The 26,798-nt window shown below is 47.5% G+C and overlaps 1 protein-coding gene across 5 annotated transcripts in view; it reads left to right on the top strand.

Annotated features, from left to right (window-relative positions):
- Positions 1–26,798, top strand: part of RGS20 (regulator of G protein signaling 20) — an 84,035-nt gene that overhangs the window by 13,835 nt on the left and 43,402 nt on the right. Inside the window, exon 2 of one of the 5 annotated variants that reach the window (XM_041768426.1) lies at positions 9,066–9,371. In XM_041768426.1, coding sequence (XP_041624360.1) covers positions 9,066–9,371 — 306 coding nt within the window. The other 4 variants (XM_041768428.1, XM_041768429.1, XM_041768430.1 and 1 more) reach the window with 4 other exon arrangements.

The raw sequence follows: 26,798 nt of genomic DNA, 5'->3' as shown, positions 1-26,798 counted from the left end.
GACAAATCTAATTTTTATAGAGTTGGAGATCCCAGATAAACATCACCAAAGCTTCAAAAATTTACTTTGAACTTTTCTTTTCAATTTTCTGTATTTTATGTAATAATAATTCCCTTCCTGATCTCTGGAATATGGAATAATATGGAAGAAAGAGCACAGATTTTAGTCATTTTAGTTTAGTTTTCTTTTCTTTTTCAGCCTTTTTAATGAATTAGCAGATAAGAAAGATGGAGAAGGCTGACATGGATCCTAAAATCTTAGGGCTTTGGTACATGGACTTTTTTTTATTCTTACCATTTAAAAATGTTCTAGTTAATATTCAAAATTAGACTAGTATAGCTTACAGTTGTGACCTAATACAATTGTTGTGGTCATCCCTACATAGGCAGAATGGACCGACCCTCTCACACACACACTCCAAATTCGGTTCAGATGTCCAGGCCAATTAGGCCACAAAAATACCAAGAGAGCATAGAGGGGTGTTTTATTCACATAATGAAGCCCTCTGAGGAGAGCAAGTCAGGACGCTAACAGGTCCAAATATGGCTTGGGAGAGCAGAAGAGTGCGTTGGGATTGCATGGTGGGCTAGAATTGAGGGTACTCCTTTGCAAGAGACAGGACTTGCATGGCTTGAACTTCCTGCAGGTGCCAAAGGAGAAAGCATCTAGGTTGTCCTATCAGTTTGCCCGATATGGAGCAGAAGGAAAAAGAGAGTAGTGGGGATTGAAAGCTGTCAGCAGTCAAATATTTTTAAACAAATTAAATAAAGGAACCAACTCTTTATTATAGATTTTATTACCATAATGTAGAGCATAAAAGTACATACAATATACTAAGTCTTTATCTGGCCAGTCTCCAACCTGCACTCCCCAATCCACCCAAGGCAACCACTCTTCAGTCTTATCAGCTTCTTTGTTTTGTCCTACAGATAGTCTATGTATATACAAATATATGTACATGGGCACACACACACACACACACACACACACACAATTCATTCCTTTTGCCAACATACAAAGGGTAGAAACTTAATAGTCCAAGCTTGTTAAATTCCTTCAAACTTGTTCTGTTATTTTCTGGATAAATATCTTTGGCCAAGTTATTTCACTTGAGTCTCAAAACAGTCTTCTGTCAAATGGAAAGGAAGTCAATACCTGCTTGCAGGGTTACAAAAAGAAATAAATGACCTAACATCTAACCAGAGTCTGGAACATAACAGATGATGTCCCTTTTGTCTTGTTTCCTTCTTCTCTGGCTGCTCCCTTTCACCTCATTTAAAAATTCCTCTCCCTTTATTGACTCTGAAATATTAGAAGTTCCCTAGGTTTTCATCTTCTCACTGGACTTTTCTTTTCTCCCTGGACTCATTCTCTCTGGCTAATCTGAGCAGTGTCAAAGGCTCTGAGACAGCTTAAGGACTGATGAATCCACTCAGGCTCTGTCTGCTGCAGTCCACACATGAATTTATGAAAATCTATTGACCATCTACATTTATATATCTAAAAGGCACTTCAAAATTCTTTACCTTTGCCCAAACTCTTCTTCTCCTAAGTTCTCTCAGTAAAAATGGCACTATCATCTATCCAGTTTTGAACTACAATTTGGGAGGCATAACCCTTGACTTTGCTCTTGTCCTCATTTCATACTTCTAATCAATCCCCACATTTTGTTCACACTATTCAAAAGTATCTCTTGATCTCTTCATTTAGTTATCTCCATCCCATTTAATGCTTTCCTAGATCAAGCCACTATCATCTCCCCAAAAATTATTGCAACAGCATCTTCCCTGGTCACTCTTTCAGTCATGCCTACCTCTGAGTAACACAAAAGGACAGAGAGATCTTTCTAAAATACAAACCTGATTCTGTTAACTCCCTGATTAAGTTTTGTCAGTGGCTTCCCATTTCCATCTGGATGTGGTTCAGACTCTTTAAATTAATTCAATCTTGTTCTATCTTTTCATCTCTTTCTAGGAATCTTACCCAATTCCAATAGCTTTAAATACCATTTTATGCTAATAACTCCTAATGTACATCTCCTAGACTCCTACCTAGACTTCTACCCTGAGCTCAAAGCTGTTTTACAACAGCCTATTTAGCATCTCCATTTGAATGGCTCATGGGCATCTAGGAATGTGTTTACCAGGATTCTTGATTCCCCACCCTTTTCCTCATTTCAGCCAGCCACCCAGCCGCTTATCTCAGAAAACTTGGGTATTATCTTTGATTCCCTTTTCTCAGCCTGCACATCCAATCCACTGAAGTGCTATTAATTCTCTGAAACATATCTTATTCTATTTCTCTATATTTTATTCCCATTTCTGTCCCAGTCATCATCTTCTCTCACTTGGACTATGGTAAAGCCTCCTGCTTTCACTAATCCCATGCCTGTCACCCCACCAATCATTCCAATACAAAGAACCATGGAGTCTTTTAAAATTATAAATTAGATCATGTCACTCTCTTGCTTAAAACTTTTCAATGACTTACAATTGCTTTTAAAATGAAATCCAAAATCCTTGCCATGACTTACTTGTCCTAAACAGTCTACATAGATTCTCACTATATACTCCTTCCCCACACTGTAGGAGTGGATCATTTTCTTCCACCCCAATTCAAATCCAGAGTATCGAGACATTGATAATTAAGAGATATGTTTGTTGAAAGAATGAAGAAATGAGAGCCTATAAGACTGTTCTTGGATCCTGCTTCAGCTATTCTCTTTCTACTTCTACATACCACAATCTATGGAATGGAATGAAAGTTGGCAATGTCTATCTTGCAAACTTTTAGCTGGTGGCAGCAAAAATCAAGGCAAGGGAAGCTCAGGAGGTAGGTGAAATCTCTGGCAGAATCAGGAGTGATTTACTCAGTTGTTTTTCCCCATTGGGTAGACATTCTCAAGCTCCTCTGAGCTCACACCTTAAAGAGGTTTTTTTTTTTTTTAAGATTTTATTTATTCATGATAGAGAGAGAGAGAGAGAGAGGCAGAGACACAGGCAAAGGGAGAAGCAGGCTCCACGCAGGAAGCCTGATGTGGGACTCGATCCCGGGTCTCCAGGATCACACCCCGGGTGGAAGGCGGCGCTAACCCGCTGGGCCACCAGGGCTACCCCAAAGAGTTTTTAGTGTTCTTTTTTAACTGTGGTAAAATAAAAATAACATAAAATAGCCATTTTAAGTGTATTATTCAGTGATATTTAATACATTTACAAGGTTGTAGAACCATCACCACTATTTCCAGAACTCTTACATCAACCCATACACTCTGCATCCATTAAGTAGTAACTCTCAATTCTTCTCTCCCACCAGCCCCTGGTAAACACTATTCTTTCTATCTGTGTGAATTTGCCTAGTTTTGATATCTCATATAAATGGAATCATACAATATTTGTCCTTTTATGTCCAGCTTCTTTCACTTGGCATGTTTTCAAAGTTCATCCATGTTGTAGCATGCACCAGAATTCCATTCCTTTTTATGACTAATATTTGAGCTTGCTTTTTCATTCATTTGTCTCACAAATACTTATTGAGCACTTTGTTAAGGGCCAAACAGTGTTCTAGGCATTATTGACATAGCAATGAACAAAAGAGAAAAAAGTTACTACTTCATCATTAAAAAAAGAAGTAAATACATAATATGCCAAATAGTAATAAGTGTTATAGAAAACCAATATTGCAAGAATAACTCTACAGGAAGAGGAGATCTTAGTGGTAGGATGGACCATTCATGTTGTGTCTTAAGGGCTAGAGTAAGGACTTTGGATTTTACTCCAAAATAAGAAGCCAATAGAAAGTTTGGAGTTGCAGAGTGGCATAACCTGACCTACATTTTAAAGAAAAATCCTAGCTTCAATATTAAGGGAATGTGAGGCAAAATGAGAGAAACGAGGCAAAGGGGAAGTAGAAATACCGGCTAGAAGGGTAATTCAGAAGTCCAGATGAATGATGATAAGACCTGTATCAAAGGGTAGTAGACAAGATTCTCTAGAGAACCAGAACCTATAGGATATATATGTGATAGACAGATGATGACAGAGAGTAGCAGGGAGAGGAGAGAAGGAAAGGGGATGGTGAGGAAGTGGGAGATTTATCTTAAGGAATTGACTCATTCCATCATGTTGGCTGGCAAATCTCAAATCTGTAGGGTAAGCTGGCAGGTTGGAAATTCAGGTTAGAACTGATGTTTCAGTCTTGATCTAAAATCTGCAGGATAGGTCAACAGGCTGGAAACTGAGGCAGGGTTTCTATGTTTCAGTCTTGTGGCCAGATTTCTTGAGAGGGAGAATCTGTTCTATGCCTCTTCCTCATTTCTGATGGTTCGTTGGCAATGTTTGGCATTCCTTGGCTTGTGGATGCGTCATCTCCATCACTGCTTTTATTTTCACGTAGCATTCTCTGTGTGTGTCTCTGTGTGTGTCTGTGTCTAAATTTCTCCTTTTTTATGGGGATACCAGTCACATAGGATTAGAGGCCTATGCTATTCTAACATGACTCATCTTAAATAATTATATCTGCTCCATCCTACTTTTAAATAAGGCCATATTCTAAAGTACTGGGAGTTAGGACTTCAACATACGATTTTGAGGGAGACTCAATTCATCCTATAACACAGTGATAACTGTGAATGTAAGAAGCAGGGATACTCCAGTGCTTTTGACCTGAACTGAAATGATCAAGTGGCCATTCACCGAGGTGGAGGAGAAAGTTTGGAGTGGAATACCAAGAGTTCAGTTTTGTGTATAATCAAATAAATATATGTACATAGATTCAAATAAAGACCCACCTCCTATCTTAAGCTCCTCACTTTGTTAAGAACACCAGCAGGAAGGCAAAGGGCCCAGTTATCTCTGAAAGAATTGAGCAGACAGCCTGCAGTGTTTCCCTCCCCCAGACATGCATGTCACCTAAGTAGCCCTCATTTCTGGTCCCCTCTGTTCCCAGTTCCACCCCCTCGCCCTTATTACCAATGCTCCAGTATGTAACATCTACTTGTAACACCTCCATGTAAGCCCTAGGCACAGACCCACTAGAAAGTTATTAAAAGAATGAAGTCAAAACTAATTATGAGCTACAGAGATATTCTTTTTAACAGTTGTACTTTCACTAAGAACATCAAGATTTGAAGCAAAACCTAATAGAAACATCATTGTTTGGTTGGCCTCAAATTAATATTAACCTGTGACTCTACTATCCATGATCTGTCTATCTTCTATCTTGCCATTTTCCAATCTGCATGATTTAAAGTCAGCACAAGCAAAGACTTGCCATATTAGACTTTTAAATCATTGCCAATTAGATTCTTAGATCCAAGTGGAGGAATTATTTCTACAAATAATGAAAAAATAAAAATGTGTAATATGGCCAAATCAAAGCAAAACAGAGGTTTTTTTAAAATTTTTATTTATTTATGATAGTCACAGAGAGAGAGCGAGAGAGAGAGGCAGAGACACAGGCAGAGGGAGAAGCAGGCTCCATGCACCAGGAACCCGAAGTGGGACTTCCCGAAGTGGGACTCCCCGGTCGTCTCCAGGATCACACCCCGGGCCAAAGGCAGGCGCCAAACCGCTGCGCCACCCAGGGATCCCTAAAAACAGAGGTTTTTAAAAAAAGGAGTCCAGAAAAAAAATAGATCCTCTCATAAAATTAAATCTAATTTCAAATTCCATCCTGTGATTTTAATTCTAAAGTCTCTCAGAAATTTTTTATTAAAAAGTAGTTTATTTTTTTTAATTTTTATTTATTTATGATAGTCATACAGAGAGAGAGAGAGAGAGGCAGAGACACAGGCAGAGGGAGAAGCAGGCTCCATGCACCGGGAGCCCGACGTGGGACTCGATCCCGATCCCGGGTCTCCAGGATCGCGCCCAGGGCGCCAAAGGCAGGCGCCAAACCGCTGCGCCACCCAGGGATCCCTAAAAAGTAGTTTAATCCTGCCATGAATGCTTCCTGTATGAAATGATGCTATTTAGGGGTGAATGCAAAATTTCAATTTGCCTTTTAAAGGGGTGAGACTTTGTGTATATTTATTTGGGTGTGGTGATTTTTTTTCCCTCTGCAGGGTTCGGTAGCCAATATGATTAAGTAGGGAAAGGGAAATTCGATCTTTATAAAGTATTCCCTAAGTCTTCTGGATCCCTAAGGAGTGATGCTTTCAGTAATACAGATTCCAAGATGATTTCATTTTGTGCATAATGTTAGTGAAACCCTCAGACTGTCATCCAGAATCTGGCCTAAAAGGAAGACAGGGATTTCTGGAGCACGGCAGGCAGCAGAAGTCTTTCCTCAGATAATTTTATCAGATCAAATTTTGTGGCTCCACTGACAGTTCCAGGGCTCTGTCCTTGCCAGGAGAGCCAGAGGGAGTAGGATTTCAGCACCCTACACTATCATGCTTCATCCCCTGCTTGTTAGAGAAGCCCGTCGTCCCTGCCCAGACTTGCTCTGACTGCCGTGTGTCCAGACACAAGCCAGAACTGGAGAGCAGGCTACTGATCCTGAGAGAAAAGACCAACCTAGGGAAGGGTAAGAGCTGACTGTCTCCAAAGGAGCAGCGGAGCAGGGGCTTTGGGTTTCTGGGGCTGAGTTTGGGACTTTTATTCTGCCTGAACATTTCCACTATTTCCCTCACAAGCGTCTCTGTCTTGAAGCAAAGACCGAAGCAAAATGCCTAATGAAGCGTGCAGGGGGTGGGAGGGTGGGGGAGGACGTGCAAGTGACTTGGGAAGAAGGACTTGGGAGGAGAGAAGAGAGAAGGGTCAGGTTATAGGTTCACACGTTCTCACAAAGCCATTTGAAAATATGAGCTGGAGACGCAAATTCTGGGACCCACAGAAGTCCCGTGAAGCCTCCTTTGGGCCCTTAGAAAGTGTACCTGTTGCTCATTTCCAGCGACTTAATCTTTGCTCAAGCCTTTCTATGAAGGCTGGTCGGAAAAGGTCGCTGGTGGGCTTAGTCAGGCTCTGGGTCACCACGGACCGAACCGGTTCTTTCTTGACTTCCTCTCCATGGGGTCCTTCAGGCCCCGGTGCCCGCATCCGCTTAGGTTTCTGCTGTCGTCCAGCAGCTCACCCGAGACGGACGCGGCCAGGCCACTGGCCCAGCATCACCGGCAGGTGCGCACCAAGTGAACTGCGATCAGTCCAAGTCCAGCTGCCCGGCGTCCGAGCACCCACCCCAACCCCAGCCCAAGGGACCCGTCCCCTGCCTCCTCCCCAGCGAGCCCAAAGCTGGGCGCCCAGGCCCGCTCTGAGTATTTTCCGAGTCTCTCATCTCCCCACCTCCCCACCTCCCACCCCGGCCCCCGCCTCGAGTGCGCTCCTGGCCCTCCTCCAGGAGCCTCCTGGGCTCTCAGCCCCAGGCCCTAAAATAAACGCACGGTGCCAGAAAGCAGGGGAGGGGGAAGCAGCAATTGAACGGAGAGAATGAGAGTTCTAGGAGAAAGACCCCATTCTCCAGGAAAAGGTAATCAGGGGAAGCGAAACAGCGTGAACTTACTTGGAAATGCAAACCGAGCTCCACTCTGTCCCCGGGCGCATACAAACGACCGAAAGACAAATCGGCCAGCGCGCTCGGCGGCTTCCCAGAAAGGGCCTCATGAATGAGAATGGGTTGCTAGGTTTCCTCCCTCCCTCTCGACAGTTGCTTCCCCCAAGACTTCTCCCGCCCAAAGAAAACATGCGGGGCCTGCCAACTGCGGAGCTGGGGGAGCGCAGCCAAGCCCGCGGAGGCCGCCCGCGGCCGCGCCCGCCTTCAGGACCCTGGAGAGCGGCGGCCGCGCCCCGGGGACTCCTTCCCACCCGCTGGCCCAGCCCCCTCCCGCGCCTCGCCACCCTGTCACTTCTATTCGCTGCTTCCCGCCTCCACCTTCCAATTTCTTGGCAACCACCACTCTCGTTTCTCACAAGCAGATTAAACTGTCTTTTTGTTTTGCTTGAGGGGTGCTGATTGTATTGGCTGAGTTGGGTTCCGGGTTGTAACTTCTCTAAATGTGAGTGGACCAAGAAGCTCTAAAAATGAGACCTGACCTAGGCAGGTGACTTTCAAAAGCCGCTGAGTTCAACCCCTTTACTCTATAAATGAAGCAGATCAATTCAAAGAATAAAGAGGCTTTCCCAAGGTTAAGCAGTGGACTTAGTTGCAAGGCTCAGTCTAGAACCTTGGGTTTCTGACTTCTAAATTAATGCCTCCCTCTACTTTCAAAGAAAATGATGATAATTTTACGTTCACACTGGCTGTTTTGATATCCTGCGCAACAAGAGGAAGGTGCAAAGGCCTGTGTTCCTGAGAATGAGATGGACACATGAGAGTGTGGAAAGGGGCCCTGCATAGTGTGCACTTATGAGACCCAAAACAGTCCTAGCATCCTGCCCACTCCAACGTGTACAACCAAAGCCAAAGCAGCCAGTCCCTTGTTCCACCCAGCCTAGGTCTCGGATTGCTCAGTCCTCTGCCATTAATCAGTTCTCCCCTAGACACCTCTCACAAGGGAACCTAGTAACCAAGTCTAACTTCTATGACTCAGCAGGGAGAACTCTAGGCACTTTGGGAGGTGGGAAAGGTCAGAGGGAAAATGGGAGATGAGCAAGAGTTGCAAAAGTGAATTTTCATTCACTAGGAAATCCTAAAGAACCAAGAAACACGAGTACAGACGCTTCTTTACACTGCATCTCACATGCAAGGTGCAAACAAACCCCACTGGGAATGTTAACATTCACATTTTGGTGCTCTAGTTCAGGACAGGGTTCCAGGTTCTGTATTTCTGACCAGCTCCTGGTTGTTATTGAAGCTGCTGGTCTAAGAACCACACTGAGTAGCACAGAGTTTAGAAAGGGGGGATGCAAGGGGGGGGGAAGGAGAGAGCAGGGAAGGAGAATCTAACCAAAGGCCTTCCCTTTGCTCTCACCTACCTTCTCTTGCACCCCCAAAATACAGCCTCAAAATGCCGCAGCAAATGATAGTAAATACACATTTTCTTCTATCTGTAGCTAGAGCCAACAGTAATGGTGTGTTGGTTTTGTTTCTCTCCCCTACCTCCTGCCCTGCCTGCTGCCGACCCTGCACAGCTCCCAGACTCGCCCGCTGCCCCGACGCCGCTCGGCCTCCTGTCTAGCTCGCTCTCGGGCCTCGCGCGAGTCTTCTCTCACCTCCTCCGGCGACCCCCTTCTGGGACCCCCCAGCGGCGCCCGGACTTCTCCCTCCTGCTTGCCGTTCGCTGTCTGCCAGCGGCTGGGCTCCCGCGGGGTCACGGGGAGCGGCCAGGCCGCCTCTCGCTCCTGCTGGGGGCAGCTCTGGCACTGCCCAGCCCACCCCCGGGGGGCCGCGCGCCCAGGGAAGAGGACACCTGCGCTGGGCAGAGCTCGCCCTTGCCCGTGAGTACTGTGGCCTCCAGCCCGCCGCACCCCGACCTCACCCGGACACCCGCATCCCCAGCTCCGTCCTGACCCCGACTGGCCAGCAGGGCTGCGCGGGGCCAGAGCGGGGGTGTGGGGGGAGAGGCAGAGTCGGGGTGGGACGGTCAGGGGAGGCTTGGGCGTGCTCAAGGGGACGGCGCCGGCGCCTCGGCTGACACCCCTTTGCGCAGCGGACCCCGGTTGCTACTTTTTCCTGGACCGTCTCCATCCAGTGTGAATGGAAGCAGTGGGGGCGGGAGGGAGTCCTGGGCCCTCCGGAGCCCGCTTCTCCACGCGCGGCTCACCCCCTCCTGCGAGCCTCCCCGCAACGCGCCCCGCCGCTGCTCGCGCCCACTCCCCTGCCCTTGGCCGTGCAGGCTCCGGAGGCCGCGGAGGAAATGACGTGCTGGTCGTTCTGTGCCAGGTCAGCCTCCAGCTTCAGTGTGGCCCTCCAGCCTCCTGCCCGGCCCGGCGGCACGCGGCGCCTCGCTCCCGAGGGCGCACAGAGGGGCTACAGGGGCCCCGGCGCTGCGCCCCAGGGCTGAGCTGCCGCGCATCTTCCGCCCCGCCCCCAGGTCTCCCCCTGCGCCTGGGGCTCGGACCCGGGGACGGCAGGCGCGGCCAGGGGGCTCAGCGGGATCCGGATCCGGAGTTCGCCAACCGCCTCACCCCTACCCCCCACCCCCGGCGACCTGGCGGGGCCGCGGGCCGCGGCGGCAGACGGAGGGCGTGGAGCTCGTGGCCAGCGCGGGGCAGGCAGAGGCATCACCGGGGCGGGACGGGGGCAGAGCTCGGAGAAGCGCGCGAGGACGGGGAGAAGGCAGGGGGCTGCCGTGCGCCCCCCGCACACTGGCCCTCCCTCCGCGCGCCCCTCCCCGCGCCCTGGCCCCCGCGCCTCCCCGCCCCTGCATCCCCGCGGTCCCAGCACGCGCTCCCGCACCTCCGGGGCTCGCCCGGCCCCCGCGCGCCCCTCCCCGCACACTGGCCCCCGCGCCTCCCCGCCCCTGCATCCCCGCGGTCCCAGCACGCGCTCCCGCACCTCCGGGGCTCGCCCGGCCCCCGCACCCTGGCCCCCGCGCCTCCCCGCCCCTCCATCCCCGCGGTCCGACCACGCGCTCCCGCACCTCCGGGGCTCGCCCGGCCCCCGCGCGCCCCTCCCCGCACACTGGCCCCCGCGCCTCCCCGCCCCTCCATCCCCGCCCCCTCCGGTCCCAGCACGCGCTCCCGCACCTCCCACCTCCGGGGCTCGCCCGGCCCCCGCACACTGGCCCTCGCGCCTCCCCGCCCCTGCATCCCCGCACCCTGGCCCCCGCGCCTCCCCGCCCCTCCATCCCCCCCACCCCCGGTCCGACCACGCGCTCCCGCACCTCCGGGGCTCGCCCGGCCCGCGCGCCCCAGCGCAGGGAGAGCAGAGGCGCTGTGCAGGCGCTCCCCGCGCCGCCGGGCTGGCGGCCCGCACTCTGGGCTCGGCCCAAGCCGGGCTGGAGGGTGCGCTGCAGCCCCGCCGCGGACGGGTCCCTCTGGGAGCCCGGGGCGGCCCCAGCCCCGCCGCAGTGGAGCGCGCTGCGGCCGCAGGGAGGCGAGCCCGGGACTGCCCGGCCGGGGAGGGGCGGGGAGAGGAGGGGCGGGGAGGGGCAGCGCCGCGGGGCCAGCGCGACGGAGGAGAAGGTGAGAGGAGAGACCGAGGCGAGCAGTCGCGGGCCAAGCAGAGCTGCCAGTGGGTATTGTAAGATTCAAAAAAAGAAAAAAAAAAAAAAAAAGGCACACACTAGACGCATGCGCACCGCCGGCAGAGGCGAGCTGGCCGGAGCCTCCCCTCGGCTCGCCCCGCGGACGGCGGAACCGTGAGTGCCGCGGCCCCCGCCCCCGCCCCCGCCCGCGCCCCCGCCCGCGCCCCGGCCCCGCTCGGACTCGCTCCGAGGCCTCGGCTGGGAGGGGCCTTGGCCAGGCGGGGCGCGCCCGCAGGGCAGGCCCGGGGGCTGGTGCCGCTCGGTCGCCGCACGGCCGGGGCAGCCCTGTGGGTCGGTCCGCGCCCTGGAGGGTGTTCGGGCTCGCAGCGCGCCTGGGTCTCCAGGGGCGCGTCCGGCCGCCGGGATCCGCTTGGCCCGGTCCCCCGGGACGTCCGCGCGGCTCAGCGGGTGGGAGCGGGAGCGCCCCGGAAGCCTCCCGGAGTGGGTCTGGGGAGCTCCGGGCGGTGGAGACGTCGGCGCCCTCACGGCCGCGCAGCTGGAGCCCGGGCGGGAAGCAGGAGCGCCCCCGGGGTCCCAGAGCCCCGCAGGAGACGCGCGGCCGAGGCGGGGGAGCCGGGAGCCGGCGTCTGAGCGCGCCCCGGAGGGGCCCAGTCGGCGTCCGCGCTCGGTCCCGGAGCCCAGCGGGGCTGTCCGCCCGCCCGGCCCCGGCGGCTGAGCCTCCGGGTGAGTTGGGACGCGCCCCCGCGGCCCGCAGGGGCACTGAAGGGGCGTGGGCGCGCGGGGCCGGGGGCGTGGGGCGGCTTTGGGCCTCGGCGTGCGCGGCGGCCGCGTCCCGGCGCTGGGGGTGGGCGGGAGGGCCCGGGGGGTTGCGCGCCGGGCGGGGGGCGCCTGCGGGCGGGGCTGGGGGCGCAGCCCGGGGGGGGGGGGGCGGGAAGGGCCCCGCGGGGGCCGCGCTCCCCGACACGAGTGGGTCCTCGGACCCGCCGGCCTGGGGGGTTGGGGGAGTCCGGGCGAGCGCGACCCGGCGGGGGCGGACACGGAGGGGCGAGCGCCCGAGGCCGGCTGCGGGGCGCGGCCGCGGAGGACGGGCTGGAGGCGAAGGTGGGCGCAGGCCCATCCGGGCGCAGTGGGGCGCCAGCGGGGAGCTCTCCCCTGCTCTCCCCTGCTCTCCCCTGCTCTCCCCTGCTCTCCTCCTGCTCTCCCCTGCTCTCCCCTGCTCTCTCTCCCCTGCTCTCCCCTGCTCTCTCCTGCTCTCCCTGCTCTCCCCTGCTCTCTCCTGCTCTCCCCTGCTCTCTCCTGCTCTCCCCTGCTCTCCCTGCTCTCTCCTGCTCTCCCCTGCTCTCCCCTGCTCTCCCCTGCTCTCCCCTGCTCTCTCCTGCTCTCCCCTGCTCTCTCCTGCTCTCCCCTGCTCTCCCTGCTCTCTCCCCTGCTCTCCCCTGCTCTCTCCTGCTCTCCCTGCTCTCCCCTGCTCTCTCCTGCTCTCCCCTGCTCTCCCCTGCTCTCTCCCTGCTCTCTCCTGCTCTCCCCTGCTCTCTCCTGCTCTCCCCTGCTCTCCCCTGCTCTCTCCTGCTCTCCCCTGCTCTCCCCTGCTCTCTCCCCTGCTCTCTCCTGCTCTCCCCTGCTCTCCCTGCTCTCCCTGCTCTCCCCTGCTCCCTCCTGCTCTCCCCTGCTCTCCCCTGCCTCTCCCCCCTGCTCTCTCCCCTGCTCTCCCCTGCTCTCCTCGCTCTCTCCTGCTCTCCCCTGACTCTCTCTGCTCTCTCCTGCCTCTCCCCTGCTCTCCCCTGCTCTCTCCTGCTCTCCCCTGCTCTCTCCCTGCTCTCACCTGCTCTCCCCTGCTCTCCCTGCTCTCCCCTGCTCTCCCCTGCTCTCTCCTGCTCCACCTGCACTCTCCTGCTCTCCCCTGCTCTCCCCCTGCTCTCTCCCTGCTCTCCCCTGCTCTCTCCTGCTCTCCCTGCTCTCTCCTGCTCTCCCCTGCTCTCCCCTGCTCTCTCCCTGCTCTCCCCTGTCTCTCCCTGGCTCCCTCTCCCTGTCTCTCTCCCCCCTGCTCTCTCCTGCTCTCCCCTGCTCTCCCCTGCTCTCATCCTGCTCTCCCCTGCTCCTCTCCCTGCTCTCCCCTGCTCTCTCCCTGCTCTCCCTGCACTCCCTGCTCTCCCTGCTCTCTCCTGCTCTCCCCTGCTCTCCCCTGCTCTCTCCTGCTCTCCCCTGCTCTCCCCCTGCTCTCCCCTGCTCTCTCCTGCTCTCCCCTGCTCTCTCCTTGCTCTCCCTGCTCTCTCCCTGCTCTCCCCTGCTCTCCCCTGCTCTCCCCTGCTCTCCTCCTGCTCTCCCCTGCTCTCTCCCTGCTCTCCTCCTGCTCTCCCCTGCTCTCTCCTGCTCTCCCTGCTCTCCCCTGCTCTCCCCTGCTCTCCCCTGCTCTCCCCTGCTCTCTCTCCCCCTGCTCTCCCCTGCTCTCCCCTGCTCTCTCCTGCTCTCCCCTGCTCTCCTGCTCTCTCCCTGCTCTCCCCTGCTCTCCCCTGCTCTCCCTGCTCCCTCCCTGCTCTCCCCTGCTCTCCCCTGCTCTCCCCTGCTCTCCCCTGCTCTCCCCTGCTCTCCCCTGCTCTCTCTCCCCTGCTCTCCCCTGCTCTCTCCTGCTCTCCCCTGCTCTCCCCTGCTCTCCCCTGCTCTCTCCTGCTCTCCCTGCTCTCCCCTGCTCTCCCCTGCTCTCCCCTGCTCTCCCCTGCTCTCTCTCCCCTGCTCTCCCCTGCTCTCTCCCTGCTCTCTCCTGCTCTCCCCTGCTCTCCCCTGCTCTCCCCTGCTCTCTCCTGCTCTCTCCTGCTCTCTCCCTGCTCTCCCCTGCTCTCCCCTGCTCTCTCCTGCTCTCTCCTGCTCCGAATCCCGCGAGCCCCGGCTGCTTCGGACCCCGCGGCCGCCACCAGCGCCCCGGCCTGCGGCTGCCCCTCCAGGCCCAAGCGGTCGGTCACTCGCCCGCTGCGCTCCGTCCGGCGTCTGCGCGTGGGGAGAGCAGGGAGCTTCCCGCCCCCGGCTCCAGGCGCCCCCTCGGGCCGGTGCCCTCCCCCCGCGCCCTGACCCTGCGAGGCTTGGCTTCACTTTGCTTCCCGCGGGTACGGTTAACCGCTTGACTTCTAGCTAAGACGATGGAACTGACTAAACCAGGATCCCAGCTGGGGAAAGGAAAGGGACCCCCCCCAGACTTGGCCAGGACGTTTGTCATAAAGTGACTCTATATTCTTGTTTTTGCTCATGACCTGATGTTTGCTCATAACCTCTACTGAGCCTCATCGTATTTACCTTCTCATTAAATGGCATCTTTTTTAAATATGTTTTTTTAAGATTTACTTATTTATGATAGACATAGAGAGAGAGGCAGAGGGAGAAGCAGGCTCCACGCCGGGAGCCCGACGTGGGACTCCAGGATCGCGCCCTGGGCCAAAGGCAGGCGCCAAACCGCTGAGCCACCCAGGGACCCCCTAAATGGCATCTCCTGTATCGAGTATTAGTAACGCATACGAGAGACAGTATTGTCTGGCAGGTCAGAGTCCTGGGCTCCCTAACTGATTGGATTCGAATCCCAGCCTAGCTGTGTAGCCTCAGGCAAGTTATTTAACGTGTTGATGCCATTGTTTCATGAGCTGCAAAATGAGGATAAGAAAAGATACCTACTTGATAGGGTAGCTGCCATTCAGTTAATTAATGCAGTAGAGCTCTGTCACATACCAAACAAAAGTTGGTATTACTATTATTATATTTATGCAAAATTGGCTAAGTAGCCTTCAAAATACTGTATCATGAGATCAGGAACAAAGTGCATTTTTTTTGGTGTGCTATGAAGAGTTTATATAATAAAGTAAAAGATGTCCATCTCCAAGATTAGAAAACCAGTAAACATTTTCTGTGTTGATACCGTACGTCTTAAATGCAGTGCGTTTCTACACCATCTGGACCCTTTTTATTTCAAATAATTAGGAAATATATATTTCAAACAGCGTTTTAAGAAAATTATCTCTAACCTTCAAAATATTTCACTTTGTGAAACATGCATAAAAAATACACACTACATCATGATATATACAGAAAATCCAATGTCTGCATTAAAATACTGTACCAGGTCAATTGTAATTTAAGAGAATCGGGAAACTTACCTTGGAAGCTAGAAAAATGCTAACTTCTCTAAGGTGAGTAAACATTTTAGCAAAAGTATTCTTAGTATCAAAAACATAGATAGGGTCATCTGGCTTATTCAGTCTGTAGAGCATGTGACTCTTGATCTCTGGCTTGTGAGTTCAAGCCCCACACTGGCACAGAGATCACGGAAGGGAGGGAGGGAGGGAGGAAGAACAGAACAGAACAGAACAGAACAGGAAGAAAAAAGAAAAGAAAAGAAAAAAGGAAGAAAGAGAAAGAAAGACAGGAAAGGATAAAAGTCAGATTCCTTCACTTTACAGCTGAGGAAACATTCAGAGAGGGTAGAAGTCCCTACTGGAGATCTCCAGCTAAATAGGATTAGAATGCAGTCTTCTGACTCGCCCCCCAAGGCTTGTATACACCACACTGATGTTTTCCTGTCTTCTACAGGCTTATGAACCTTTAACAAATAGGAAACTAGAAGCCATTACGTAAGGGAAAATATGCAAGCACGTGTCATATACAACACGAGAAAGACAGGACAGTAATTTGACTACGGTCCCACAGCTTCATCCTGGTCCCCCACAGCAGAAGGTAGGACTGCAAAGCTCACCAACGTAAGCTGAGGTCGCAGATCAAGCCAGAGGCAGAGCCAGCGCTAGAATCCAGAGTCCCTCTGGAGTACACAATTGGTTGCATATTCTATTAATCCCTTGACGTCCTTAGAAGTCGTTTTTTTGAGCTTTCCTTAGTTTCTTGAAGTCTCCTTCCTGCTGACTTGAGAGCTTTTTAGGGAAGGCCTTCAAAATTGCATAGGAGATTTTATTATTCCAGATGTTGTGAACGAGCAAGAGAAAAGGGTGGGGGGAGCTTTCTTATTTTAATGCAGTAGTTTGGTAAATGATTTCCATTCCAGGCATTTGCGTATCAACTCCTAAAATCCTACAGTTCTTTCACTTTTGCATGTGGTAGTCTAATGACATTCACCTTCCACAGACAGGTGCCGTGTGGGGGTAGCTTCAGGGTTCAGCCCTGGCATGAGCAGTTTAGGAATCATTATGGCAGAGCCTTTCAAATAAGCATCTGGCCTCATGAAGTTATTTAAGATTGTAGGAATGGTGTGTCTTCCAAAGAAGACACTTCTAGGAACTGTGCTTGCGTCTTCGAAGAAGGAAACCATTGTTCCTCCAGTGCATAAAGTGGATATCTTACCCTTGACTTTGCACCTCTGTTTGCCTACCACATGTTTTTCGAAAGAAATGCAGGGCCTTAAGTAGGGAGTGACTTTGTAGCAATCTCCCAAGCCAGTTCAGCAGAACTGAGTTTTGAAATCACATGTGTTAAGTCAAGTCCCAGTATGATTGTAACATGAATCATTGTCCAATTGGGAATATTTCAGATTGGTTTTCAGTATACCACCAGGTGACTCACAGTGTGAGCTTCTATTCAAATACGTATAGTATCTGTCAGCAACTGACAGGGTTCACTCTGAGTCACAGCTTAGGATTTAGTACAATAAGTGTGAGTCACTGACTGCTGGGCACTATCTGAGGTGTCCATGAATTTTACCTTGAGCAGCTCATGAATTTAGATAATGCTGCATGGGGTGAATCAGTTTGTAGTACAATCAAATGGGCTTCTGTGGCAACCATTCACAATAAAGTTTGATGTAACTGAGAGCACAAGGGAATATTACATGATGATGGATTCGTAAAATAAATTGCCCCGATTCTGATCCAGCTGATTAGATTCTAGCTATTTGCATGGGGAATCATTTGTGAAATTGGAGTAATATGCAGTGTTACCCAGCAGTGACACTTTACTTCGGTTATTTCACTGACTTTAAAGCTCGTTAACTGTCCTGGTTTGGATGTACTTGATTTCCAATTATTATTTAATTTTACTTGAAACTGCAAAATCCTTTTAAAATACGTATGAGTATTCGGATTTTAGACAACAGCATCTCGTGCAATTACTTAGCAGTCTGACTTCCTAAGATCCTGGGTTGTACAACAGCAGGTCAGCCTAACGGTGAGGTGGAAGAGGACACCTTTTTCTCTCCTTTGTCTCTGTTAGTGCCTGTCCCCTCTCACACTGACTGAACAGTATTTGTTCCAGAGCTGGTACACAGGTTCGTGGTGCTATTCCAGGGCTAGCAACACCCAGCACTTCTCACCCTTCTATGGCTGTATGGCTAGATCAGCATAAGCTTATGTAGCTGTTGCATTTATGCAAGACAGTGGAAAGAATGACGCAATGGATGCCTGACCCCACCTTTGCAAATGAATGTTACATCTCAGGATGGAGTCAGAGACTAGTAGACTTAAGGGACTAGTAGATTTCTTAATTTGTTGCTAATTAGTGGCAAAAGGTTGCTCTCTTTGGAAGGAAGGTTGGACTACTACCTTCCATACCTTCCATACATGTACCATACCTTCCATACATGTACCTTCCATACCTTCCATACATGTACCAAAGTACATGTATGTTTTTCTGTATCTTCTGGACAGAAATACAGGGCATTAAGTAGGGAGTGACTCTGTAGCAATATCCCAAGCCAGTTCAGCAGAATGGCTCCAAGAAAATCCCAGATGTGTGGACTTTACCATATACTTGTATTGTGTTTCTACAAATATACATTCCTAGAAATAACCCAGATCTTAATTCATACATCTTGTGCTATCAGTAATAGCACCCATCTTGCCATTTAATCATTTAATGGGGGTGGTACATAGCGAGTTCTGTTCTTCCTGACTTAAATGCAATTCCTGACAAAGTCAAGTCATTATGACCCTAATGAATTAGACTATACATAAAGCTGAAACACAGTTTCTATATACATTTGCTAAATTTCAGTTAGGAGCTATAGGTACGTTTGTGACTTTAGTTATTGCTTTTACTTTGTTTATTTCAGTTATAACTTATACTAAAGTGTACACATCTTAAGTGTACAACTTAATAAACCTTTTATGAGTATCCCCTATGTAAGTACCTATTGTGTAGATCAGCATTTCCCAATCTCAGCATTATTGATATTTGAGACCCGATACCTCCCTGCCTGGGGGACTGACCTGTGTGCTGGAGAATGTGTAGCAGCATTCCTGTCCTCCACTCCCAGATGCCAGTAGCACCCTTCCCTAGATGTGACAAAGAAAAATGTCTCTAGACATTGCCAGATGTTTCCTGGGGGCAAGATCACTCACCACTGCTCTAGATCAAGATATAGGGTAATTTCAGCTCATATCCATAAGAACCCCTCTTGCTTCTTCCCGGTATTTACTTCCACAGATAACCACTCTCACAAGTTTTCAAACTTGACCCTGAACAACATGAGTTTGAACTGTTTGGATCAACTTCTACATGGATTTTTTTTTAATATAGTACAATACTGTAAAAGTATTTCCCTTATGATTTCTTAGTAGCATTTTCTTTTCTCTAGTTTATTATAAGAATACAGTGAATGGGAGCCCTCAGCGCCCCACCCCCATGTTGTTAAAGAGTCAACTGTGTTAGTTGGACCTTTTCTGAACTTTATATGGAATTATACAGTAAATATTCCTTGCATCTGATTCCTCAGCTCAGCATTATATATATATATTTTTTTGAGATTCACTTGTTGTTTCATGTATTGCGATTTTTTTCAATGCTATCCAGTGTTCTTTTGTGTTAACATAAACAGTTTATTTACCTATTTCACCTTTGGACAGCATTTGAATTGTTTCTAGCATGGGGATATTTTGAATAATGCTAATATTTGTATTCTTATTCATGTCTTTTGACAAACATAAGCCTTATTTCCATTGGATGCCCAGGAATGACATTGCAGGGTAGTAGATCCAGTATGTGTTTAGCTTTACTAGATACTTCCAGTTTTCAAACTGTTTTTACACTCCAAACTAATTTCCAAGCCTACCAGCGGTGTATCATTTCACATCCTCACCAATACTGAGCATTGTTCACCCATTTAATTTCAGTCATTCTGGCGGCAGTGTAGTGGTAATTCACTGTGGTTTTAGTCTGTATCTCTCTGATTGCTAATGATGTTGAGCATCTTTTTATTGGCCATTTGTATATCTTCTATTATAAACTGCCTCTTCTAGTATTTGGCCCATTTTCCCACTGTGTTGTCTGTCTTTTTTTCATTCATGAGAGTTCTTTAGATATTCTGGATATAGGTTGTTGTCAAAAATGTGCGTGTGTCTGTGTGTATTGAATATCCCAGCCTGTGCCTTGACTTTACGTTCTCAGACCATTATCTTTTGGTTTCTGCAGTTTCTTTTGAAGTCCTGTTTCTCTGAAGGTCACATGGCTTTTCCTCTGACTGATTTAAAATTCTCTTTGTTTTTGACTTGCCACGGTTAGAATACATGTGTGGTTTTGTATTTGTCTTACTTTGAACTCACTGAGCTTTTTGTGTCTGTAGATTGATATCATTCATCACATTTGGGAAATGTTCACTCAACATCTTCGTGCCCTTTTTCTCTCCTTCTCTCCTGCTTCTGGGACTCAAATTGTACATATGTTAGACTTTCTTTTTCTTCCGCTGTGTCTTTTATTCTATGCTCTGTTTTATCCCCTTTTGGGGGTGGGTCTCTCTCTCTCTTCTTCCATTTTGAATACTTTCTTTTGACCTGTATTTTAGTTTATTTATCCTGTCTTCTGCTGTGCCCAAGCTTCTGTCAAACCATCTAGGGAACTGTCAATTTCAGAAAGTATTTTGTTTTCAGTGTATTATGTCTATTTGATTCTTTTTAATGCATTTGATTTCTCTAATGAAATTCATCTTCTCTTCAGGTTCATCCATCAAATTCTTATCTACTAAGAGTACTATGTAACAATATTAACATTGTGAGTCTGTATCTTTTATTTGTTTCTTCTGTCACATTTCAGTCTCTTCACATACCTCCTAATTTTTATCGTATGTACACATTGTATATAAAGAAACTATATCTGTTCACATAATATTGTCCACCAGCAAGGACTGTTGGAGGGGTTTCCTCTGTGAGGATGAAGGGCTGACCACTTCAGTACTGACAGGTATTGAAATGAATTGGGGCAAGTTTTAATTTTAATTAGACAAATTTAATAAGACGTAAGTAACCTCTGGCTTTTTCCCATTCCTTGAGTTTTCTCTCCTGGGCTTCAGAGTTAAGGCCTAGTGGGTTTCCTATCTACTCAGTCTTGAAAGACTGAGATGCTTATAAATTTCATAAAACCTTCAGAGGTTTTGAGCTTGCTTTCCACCCCCACCTTCACCCAGTGACTTCCACATCTGGTAAATGTCTCAAGGAGCTAGGCATGTGTTTGAGGATGGCCTTGTTACACATGGGGACTGGCTCTTCCACATGAAACTATGGAGTCCGTTTTTTTTCTTTTTTAAGATTCTATTTATTTATTCATGAGAGACACAAAAAGAGAGGCAGAGACATAGGCAGATTCCTTGCGGGGAGCCTGATGTGAGACTCGATCCCAGGACCCTAGGATCACAACTTGAGCCAAAGGCAGACGCTCAACCACTGAGCCACTGAGGTGCCCCTAATGGAGTCCTTTATATTCTCATCCCAAGCCTAGAGTCAGCAAATGCCGTCAGGAAAGAAAATACCTGATGACGGACTGCTCACTTTTGAAGAGCTCTCCCTCTCGGACATTTTAATTAATTTATTCTTTTTTGCTTCCACAGCCTTCTGATGTGTTTAGAAATGTGTTTCTAGTTATTTATCTGACTTTTTTACTTGGTGCAGAGGAACTGCAGTCTGCCCTTACCTATTGTCTTTTTTCTTGAAGATATTTTTCTTAAGCTTCTTTTCCTTGTTTCTTCTTTTTTCTTTTCATTCTTTTCTTTTTATCGTTTTTAAATACATTTTTATTTATTTATGATAGTCACACACAGAGAGACAGAGAGAGAGAGGCAGAGACACAGGCAGAGGGAGAAGCAGGCTCCATGCACCGGGAGCCCAATGTGGGATTCGATCCTGGGTCTCCAGGATCACGCCCTGGGCCAAAGGCAGGCGCTAAACCGCTGCGCCACCCAGGGATCCCTCTTTTTATCTTTGGATCACACTTTTATCTTTCTATTACATCATTTGTTTCCAATATAACTCAGAAAATGAACATTAAAATCTTGCCATTTAAAAAAAAACCTTGCCACTTACAAATATAAAGTGTACTATATATTTTATGAGTTTAAAAATGTTAGAAGGAAAAGAAGTATGTTATGATCCTTACAACTCTTTATGCTTCATGTTGCAGTTACGTGATCTAAAAAGCATGAGCTTTGGGATAAAAGAAAACCTGAGTTTGAATTTTGATTTTGCTCACTTAGTTTTTCTGAGCCTGCAATTCTAAATATGTATAATAGGAATAATTACACTTACATTATAGTAAGAAACGTGCAGCAGAAGTTTCAAGAGAGCATTCAGTAGGAATGAATTATCATTATTCCTATTATCATTATTCCTCTAAGATTTATCCATCATTATTTTAGGCCCCTGAACATGTGTAATTTGATTTTAAATGTTTATATTTTGATATATTTCTATCTGATACAGATTCTGAGATTTTTACCATTCAAACAAGGTTATGAAAAGATTTCTTTTAATATAAAAAGCCTATACCTATGACTTAATATCTCTGAAAATATTACTAAATAAGTTTATGAATTCATATTTTGCCAAAATGTCTGTGTTTTATAAACTACAAAAAAAATAAAATTTAGTAACAGAAAGAATTATATTCAAAGTAGTCTTTCAGTAAAATCCATATCTGACTACCTGATGTCATACTAATATGGTTTATTATAAGATGTTGCCAATAAGAAAATAGTATTGAGAAATACTTTAAAAAGTCTACCAGTATTCTCTGGAAAGGACAGCTGGTTCATTTTTGCAGAGGAGTGTCTGTGTGGGGGCTAGGAGTAATTTTAACCTTATCTCCATGAATGATTCAAATATAATTAATCTTCATACTGAATTTTCTGTTATGAGCCACACTCTTATTTTGATTTATGCACTTGTTTCTTAAAAAAAAAAAAAAAAAAAAGACTGCTCTCGGGATACCTGGCGGCATCTGCCTTCATGGCAGGTTGCGGTCTCAGGGTTCTGGGATTGAGCCCTATGTCAGGCTCCCTGCTCAGCAGGGATTCTGCTTCTCCCTCTTCCTCTGCCCCTCTCTCCCCCCATTTGTGCACTCTCTCTCTCTCTCTCTCTCAAATAAATAAATTGATTAATAAATAAATAAATAAATAAATAAATAAATAAAATCTTTTTTAAAAAGGAAGAGGGGCAGCCCCAGTGGCGCAGTGGTTTAGCACCGCCTGCAGCCTGGGGTGTGATCCTGGAGACCTGGGATTGAGACCCACGTCAGGCTCCCTGCGTGGAGCCTGCTTCTCCCTCTGTCTGTGTCTCTGCCTCTCTCTCTCTCCCTCTCTCTGTCTCTATGAATAAATAAATTTTTAAAAATCTTTAAAAAATAAATAAAAAAGAAGAGGACTTCACTAGCATATGGGAACAATTGATTCTGCTCTAAATAGAGGATGAAAATATTCTTAGAGACAGATGGGAGTTTCTGGTATACACAGGCCTCTTCTGACCTGCGCAAGGAGGACAGCATCTCAGGTCCATGTCCGTGAGGCCACAGATATACCTGTCTTTAATTCCTCAGCACAGTGAGAGTGGGGCTCCACTAGTCTGACCCCTAAATTTTGAGAGACTATGCTCCTTACAGCTTGTAGACAGATTTAAGTCAAGGCACAAGAACTGTAGGATCTAGTTATGCAACAAACTGGAATTTATCAAATACCTCCTAGAGCTAAGGCTTTGTTGAAGAAGTTAAGTCACTTCTGGCCCTTTGTTAGACTGTGCTATTTGGTGAAATGAAGTACTTAGTAACAAAAACATCTGAACGTCATGACCAGACCATGTTGAATAAATTTGGGTTAAAGGAGGGTGAATGAAAAGATACAAAGAAGTATGAAAAAGGTACAATTCTGCAAAATCTGATAAAGTGAAAAACTCACCTAGGCATATTCAAAAAATGTCATAAATGAAACAAAAGCCTTTATTTCTTTTCTTAATCTTTCAGTGATGGGTTCAAAATCATAAAAGTGTTAAAACTGTAAATACTAATTTATGGGGCACCTGAGTGGCTCAGTTGGTTCAGCGTCTCACTCTTGATTTTGGTTCAGATCATGATCTCAGGATCATGAGATCGAGCCCCACATTGGGCTCCAGGCAGAGCCTGCTTAAGAATCTTTATCCCCCCCCAAAAAAATATTCTTTATCCTCTACCCCTCCCCCCCTAAAAAAAACTATAAATACTAACTTAGGTAGAGCATATATTTATTTAAAATATATAATGCATTCTGAGAGTCAGGAAATACATATAGATTATATTCTTAATGGAAACTGGTCCTCTATGAGCCTTTTTTTTTTTTTTTGAGATTTACTTATTTATTTTTGAGAGAGAGAGACAGAAAGCAAGAGTTGGGGGTGAGGCAGAGGGAGAGAGAGAAATCTTTGAGCAGACTTCCCACTGAGTATGGAACCTGACATGGGGCTGTATCCCAGGACCTGAGATCCCAGGACCCAGGACCCTGAGATCATGACCTGAACCGAAATAAAAAATCAAATGCTCTATGAGCCTTTTTATATATCCCTCAGGTTGGGGGTTTTATTTTTGGATCTCTGCGTCTAATTGCCTTATATTATCTCACAAAAAAAAATATATCAAATAGCTGTGGTACACTACAGATAGGCCAAAATGCATAACCATTAAACATTTTAGTTCTTTGAAATTTTTTCAATTTTAAATGTTTGTTCAACATTTATTTATTTAACATCTCATGCCAAGGGGGGGGTGGGAACCTAAAATTCAGTAGCTATTTTGGCACAAGTTGTAAAAAACCAGAACCTTGAGGAACAGAGATTCTCCCAAACATACCCTAGGAATAGACAAAAACATTCCATCAGCTCAGCCCCCAGAGACCTTCTTGGGAACATGAAGGGTGTATGGAACCAAGGTAGTACACTGGAGTTTCCATTCTAATCAGAGGCAACCCTGCTAGAAGAAAGACTCCAGAGGCATTTACTTACGGGCATCCAAAAATAATCCAAACCTGTCTCACTGTGGCCCATGCATAGCTGTGGAGGGAAGAGCAAGGCACTGTGGGGTGGTGGGATGGACCCAAACCTAGAGCTGAATGATCTAGATTGAAGTCTGTTTGGGGGCTGACTTTGGGTAGTTGGTTATATCACACAAACTCTCTGTGTCTTAATTTCCTGTTGATAAAATAGGATCTTGAAATCTCCACAGAATCATTTCACAAATTAAATGTAAAGTGTGATTACTACTACATTTGCTCATATAGACAAAGGAGAAACGGCATTATTTGGAAGCTGTATGTGGAAAAAGTAGGCTCTGATAAAGAGTTTAGATTTTCTTCTGATGTCATAGATTGCCACGGAAGGCCACAGGAGGGGGACTAACAAAATGTGGACTCTATTGTAAACAGTAAATATTTTAGACTTTGGGGGCCATACGGTCTCTATTGCAACTACTCAACTCTTGCCACTAATGGCAAATCTGTGGGAAATAAAGTACAAGGAGAATTGGTCCATGCAGAGGTGGTGCCCACCTGAGCTGCGGGGCCATGGAATTGGAGAGAAGTGAGCAGACTTGACATCCACTCTGGAGATCTGTCAAGCTTGCCAATGAGTGAGCAGCAGAGAGAGGAGTCAAGGTGATTCATCAGATGGGGGTGGGTAAAGGGCACCATGTGTGGACTTGGAGAACACTGGAGAGGAAACAGGGAGCAGGGCAGGAGACTCAGGAGTCCACTTCACACCCCAAAGTCTGAGACATCCACAAAAGTTCCAACTGTGGGGGTGAGTAGGCAGCTGGATTGATGTGTTTTGAAATGAAAGGACTGGCCTGGGCCTGAGGCAGAAATGAGAATTTATTAGATTCTTCGTGTATGTATGTATATACATGTATGTATGTATATTCTTCATGTATGTAGCTTGCTGTGCTGTGGTGTACTAGATTCTCATGAGGTTATAGTGGGGAAATTCTTCAGCATGATTTGGGATATTACTGCCTTAGAATATGCACTTTCTTTTCTAAAACTTAAACAAATCTACTGAGCGTTGCTATGGATTTACTACAGAGGTCAGCAAACTAAGGCGTCTTGGCCAAATCAAGATTGCTGTCTGTTTTTGTATGACCTACACACTAAAAATGGTTTTTACATTTTAAAAAATTATATATATATAAATAAATTATATATATGTATATATATATATATATATAGAGAGAGAGAGGAGAGAGAGAGAGAGAGAGAGAGAGAAAATGAGAGAGAGACAGAGAGTTATTTAGAGGAATTAGTTCACATGATTGTGGAAACTTGGTATGTCCAAAATCTTGATGGACTAAGGCTAGTGGGCTGGGGACTCAGGGAAGAGTCACAGTTCAAATCCAAAGGCAGTCTGCTAGCAGCATTCCTCCTTGCATGGTGTGGGGGGGTGAGTAGGGGGAGGTCAATAACTCAGCCACAGCCAAGTGGATGGGATGCAGAGGGCAAAGCCAAGTGGATGGGATGCAGAGGGAAGGGCACGGAGCTTGCATGCCCTCTGTGGGTACACCACCTTCCCAGCAGCTAGATGTGTTCACCAACGTGGAAGCTCAATGTTTACATTTTTCAGTTGTTTGGGGGAAAACACCAAAAGAATATCTCTTGACACATGAAAATGTCACAAAATTTGAATTTCAGTGTCCATAAAGTTTTATTGGAATGCAGCCACATCCATTCAATTTACATGGTGTCTGTGACTGCTTTTGTACCAATAGAAACCAAGCTGAGGAGTTGCTGTAGAGACTGTATGGGTCGCAAAAGCGACAGTATTACTCTCTGGTCCTTTACAGAAAAGGTTTATCTCCCTCTCACCTATAACCTAGATGTAAGTGTGAAGTATTACTACATTTTTTATAAGAAACAGTCTATATGAAAGTAAATATGATGTTTAACTGCCAGTAATGTTATTTCTTAGAAAAATGGTGTACTCTTAAAAAAAATTCAGAAAGAATAAAAATTCAATTAGACACAATCTCCTATAGGAAATGAAGTAAGGGGATACCTGGGTGGCTCAGCGGTTGAGCGTCTGCCTTTGGCTCAGGCCATGATCCTGGGGTCCTGGGATCGAATCCCCCAACAGGCTGCCTGTGGGGAGTCTGTTTTTGTCTCTGCTTCTTTCTCTGTGTCTCTCATGAATGAATAAGTAAAATCTAAAAAAAAAAAAAAAAGAAGAAAGAAAGAAAGAGAGAGAGAGAGAGAAAGAAAGAAAGAAAAAAAGAAAGAAAGAAAGAAAGAAAGAAAGAAAGAAAGAAAGAAAAGAGAAAGAAAGAAAGAAAGAAAGAAAGAAAGAAAGAAAGAAAGAAAGAAAGAAAGAAATGAAGTAAGAAGATCTAACTTAAGATTCCTTTTGGTATCCATCACTTCAACATTCAGTGTTTTCATATAAATGGGAAAATTTAAGGACATTTAACAAGCCCCAGAAGTACTAATGAACCTGGGCCAGAGGGAAATGATATGCACAAATGTTGT

This window comes from Vulpes lagopus, chromosome 9 (assembly GCF_018345385.1).
Source record: "Vulpes lagopus strain Blue_001 chromosome 9, ASM1834538v1, whole genome shotgun sequence".
Classification (NCBI taxonomy): Eukaryota; Metazoa; Chordata; class Mammalia; order Carnivora; family Canidae; genus Vulpes; species Vulpes lagopus.
The sequence above is the reverse complement of the archived record's forward strand: the minus strand, read 5'-3'. Positions and strand labels throughout refer to the sequence as shown.